Genomic DNA, 4610 nt, shown 5'->3' with positions numbered 1-4610 from the left:
TGCAGGCCCAAACTGGCCCTCTTGCAGAGGCCTCTCCATCAGGATTCTCTCTGCCCTCACCATGCTGCAGCCCCCTAGGTGCTCAAGCTGCACCGCTCGTCTCTGCTCTGCTGGGCTCTTCTGCAGAGCTCCTGCACCTCAGGCTGCCAGAAGGGAACTGGCTCTGGCCTCAGCCTGGTCGCTTATAAAGGCCAGGCCCTGCCCCCTTCTAGCCAGCTGACCAACATTAGTTGCCCCGGCAACCTGTGCTGCCCTGTTGATTGGCAGCTGTCCTTATTACTATTACTAGTAGCGAGCACCCTAGTGCTCTGCTACACACCTTGCCCCTCAAGTTCTTAACCTTCATCAGGAGCGGGGCGTGCAAGTCCCCTGCGACAGTGAGCTTATATAGAACATTGTTATGAATGCTCACCTTTGCTTTCATCTTCACGTTCTTTGTATGAGAGGATTCAATCAAGAGCGACTCCAAGGTAAACTGGATTTGGACAGTGGATAAGTGGGGTCCTGGACCATGTTATGTTGAGTTGGCATTATTTCGTTTAAATAACTTTGTGGCTTATTCCTTGTTTTATCACACTATTAACTTCATTAAGAAATGGCCAGGTAACTACTGAAGATGTGAATAACTGGTTAAACTTCTGTCTCAAGTAGGGATGGGTATTTGATGAGTCAAACAAAATTAAGTCAATCGACCAGTCAAATGTCGGTCAAAAATTGTAAAAAATTGCCAATAGGTCCACATAATACACTAATAAAACACACATTTTCCATTAAGAAATGTGTCAAATAACAATAAAAAAAACAAATTTCTGTCAATAAAACTACAAAAAGCATTAGTTTTTTGTAAAATTGCTATAATCTTTGACCACTCAAAAAACATGCAGTCAACTGACAATATTTGACCAGCCAATAGACCAGCGTGCCAACCCTAATCTTAAGTGTGACAGCCAGGCAGATGGGATGTGGCTGCGGGTGGGCGGGAAGACGCATTTGGGAGCAGGCTGAGCAGGTGGGGCCGGGGCCAGGCCTGAGGCAAATCCATGACCCACACCCCCACACGATCCTGTGATGAGTACTGGTTTCACAGGCAGTGGCTGTGCCCAGCCCCTGCCTGGTGGAACAGGTGCCCATTGCAGGGATATGCGAAGAGAGAATCATGGCTCTGTCTCAGGCCCGTCCCCACCCCATCCCACACTGCAGCTGGTTCACACCATGGCTGCTAGTGGCCTGGTAGTGCAGGGTGGCCCCAGCAGATTGTGACTGGATTAAGCTGCCTCATGTTGCCAAGCTGTGCTGCTCAGCAGCAGTTCTATACTGGGGCTGCCTGCATGTACCTCTGCTGGGTTAGAGGCAATGGGATTGGATCACAGGCACAAGCTCTGCCCTGCTCCTGGGTTGGGCTGGTCACAATCCATTGGGGTCACCCCACACTGCTGAGCCACAAACAGTTATGGGCAAACCAGGTGCAGTGCGGGGCAGCGCAGGGCCAGGCCTAGGGCAGAGCCATGATCCGTTGCCTGTATGTCCCAGTGACAGGCATCAGTTCCACAGACAGGGGACAAGTATAGCCACTGCCCATGGAACCACTGCCCGCAGGAATGTGTGGGGAGCAGATCATGGTTCTGCCCCAGCCCTGTCCCCACCTATCTGTCCTGCTCCCCCCACCCACTCGTGGCCCTATCCCATCCACCCAGCTGAGCTTGCCCTGCCTGTGGGGGTCCCAGGACAGTCTCCATGGTAACCCCACCCACTCCACCCAGCAATGCCAGCAGTTGGTCCAGGGCAAATAGCCCAGGGCCTGACAGCAAAATTGCTTCCCCTTCCTCCCCTGCTGGGCTGGGTCAGCACCCCCACTCTCCCTGCAACAGTTCACCAGAACTCCCTAAGTGGCCCTCCAGCCCAAATAATTGCCTATCCCTGTGGTAAGCCATGTCCCTTTCAAAATCTAGGTCCTCTCCATAATGTGTGCGTCAGCATTTGGGAGACCCTGATCCTTTAAAGGTGTCTCAGCCATCTCTTCCTGTCTCCTTGTTAGTTTGAATCTGTGGGGCCATACCATTTGGGGGAGGGAGGTCTTTACCCTGCTATACGTATGCTAGGATCTAGAGGATCCATCCCCTGTAGATGTATTTTAATACCACTTAACACCCTGGGTGTCTGCCAGGATATGGAGGGCTCTGTCTTTCTGAGGGGATTTAATTCCTCTCCATATCCTCCCAGGTAGGATGCTAAATTCTTAGGGGATGAGAACACTAACTAGTCAATAGCATGCAGAGCTATTGTATCAGCACTGTATTCATGGCAGTGTTTTTCATTCAGTTATGAATGAGATGAACTTACTGCCTCTATGAGTCTCTTATGCTGCAGATGGATAGAAGTGTAGAGCCTATCTACATACACTAAGCCAGATCTGAGGAAAAGACTATGCATTTCCATTTTCATGGATTCATGTGGTACGCACCTTGCTCTTAGCTTCCCATTACCCCTTCAAGCTTACTGGGGGCAGGGAGTGGCAAAGAAGAAGGTATGTGGTAAGTTCAGAGCAGAGGGAAACCTCCATACAGTTAACTCAGTATTTGTTTTTTGAAATTTTATCTTAATGCGTAAATTTTTTTATCATGCAAAACTATGGATATACATATATCATGAATTAACCCCCCTCCATTTATATGTGTTTACATATATGCATATAACTAGGATAACCATATCCCGGTTTGGCTGGGACACTCCTGGATTTGGTAGGCTGGTCCCAGCTGGTTGGTTAGAAGTCCACGAAGTCCGGCGGGGAGGCAGAGTGGCATGGTACACCAGGCAGACATCACTGCTACTGTGCAGAAGCAAGGTGGATAGACTACAGCAAGTGCCACCATGCCTACACGTGCCACATCCTTGCTCCCACAAAGCAGCAGCAGTGCTTGCCTGGCCACCTGAGTGCGCCATGCCACTGCACTGTCCCACTGGACTCCAGCCAGGGACTTTTGACCAATCAGGTGGGACCAGGTTATGGAATCCAGGAGTATCTCAGCCAAACTGGGACATATGGCCACCGTATATATAACACTCGTGCACATGTGTACACACACACACACACACACACACACACACACACACACACAGCTTTATCAAACTTACCTGCGGTGAAGTGACTCTGAAAATTTAAGGCTTGCATAAATAAACTCTTTAACCTGGATATAAATCTGAGGCACTGACTGAGACATTGGAAGCTTCTTTGGGAAGGACTGCTAGAGAAACAAAACATTAAATGAGCCATTACATTTCAAACACTGATTCTAATTATTCTAGATTCTAAATACCTAATTAAATGCTTGCATACACACAACAAACTAAGAAATTCCAAATACAATATTTAATTTAATATCTTTTTTTCTACTTTTCCTTGTATGTGACCAGGGACATGTGAGCAGACTGACTACTACAACTTTAAAAATAATTTACAAGCAAGTAAAATAGAAAATGATTAGTTATTTATTAAAGCCTAGAGACCCCTGCCAAATTTGAGATCTTCTTGTGCTAGACACTGTTCAACCATCTAGAAAAAAACAGTCCTTGTCCCAAAGTGGTTTCAATCTGAACAGGCAAGAGAGAAACTCAATGGTAAGAGAGAGAAAATATATCCTGTTCTCAAATCCAGGAAGTAACTGCCCCCCCAATTTAAAAAAATTATTGAGATTTTCAAAGCAGAGTAGGGGATTATGAGCACGTCTCCACTGCCTTGGTGCTGTGCTCGGGGCAGTGCTGTGAAGTATCCCCACCTGCTCATTCATACTGTGCACACACTGGCAAATCCTAGAGATGGGACAATATTGTTGCATTAGCATGATGCCAAACACGTGCCAACATGCATACCTAAAAGTATCTCTGGGCACTGACTTGGCATTACTTTATCATAATTACATTGCCTCACTTCCAGGAGTTGTCGTACGCCATGCCGGAGGCAAGGGGCAATATTCACTACAATATTCCCAACCACAGCATGCTAACTGACGGTTTTTATCCATGTTTGAGGATGATAACTCATAACTGAGATTACTTACAAGGGATTTACTATCATGATTGATTGGAGTCATGATTGACTCGAGGATGAATATGAGTCGCCAATGCGATGAAGCAACAGGCAGAGCCAACTGCACCCTGTCATGCATCAACAGGGGCATCACTGACAGGTCCAGAGAGATCTTGCTCCCCCTCTATGCAGCGCTGATCAGGCTGCAGCTGGAGTACTGTGTCCAGTTCTGGGCACCGCACTTCATGAGGGATGTGGAGAACCTGGAGAAGGTCCAGAGGAGGGCCACTCACATGGTTGGGGGCCTCCGTGGCCAGTCCTATGAAAAGAGGCCGAGGGACCTGAATCTCTTCAGTCTCCGCAAGAGGAGACTGAGGGGGGATCTTGTGGCTGCCTACAACCTTATTAGAGGCCACTCAGCAGGGACTCAGGGAAAGTCTGTTCGCCAGGGCCCCCCTTGGAGTCACCAGGAGCAATGGCCACAAGCTGAGGGAGGACAGGTTTAGGATGGATATTAGGAAGAACTACTTCACTGTAAGGGTGGCCAGAGCCTGGAATAGGCTTCCCAGAGAGGTGGTGCTCTCAC

At 48.2% G+C, this 4610-nt stretch overlaps 1 protein-coding gene across 2 annotated transcripts in view; it reads right to left on the bottom strand.

Annotated features, from left to right (window-relative positions):
• EXOC6 (exocyst complex component 6) overlaps positions 1-4610 on the bottom strand; it is a 167803-nt gene that overhangs the window by 105334 nt on the left and 57859 nt on the right. For both annotated transcript variants that reach the window (XM_019555845.1, XM_019555844.1), the window contains one exon: positions 3133-3242. In XM_019555845.1, the coding sequence (XP_019411390.1) occupies positions 3133-3242 (110 nt within the window). The remainder of the gene's footprint in view (positions 1-3132; positions 3243-4610) is intronic.

This window comes from Crocodylus porosus, unplaced genomic scaffold, assembly GCF_001723895.1.
Source record: "Crocodylus porosus isolate Cpor-Errol unplaced genomic scaffold, CroPor_comp1, whole genome shotgun sequence".
NCBI classification, from domain to species: Eukaryota; Metazoa; Chordata; order Crocodylia; family Crocodylidae; genus Crocodylus; species Crocodylus porosus.
This window is presented reverse-complemented; position numbering and strand designations above follow the sequence as displayed.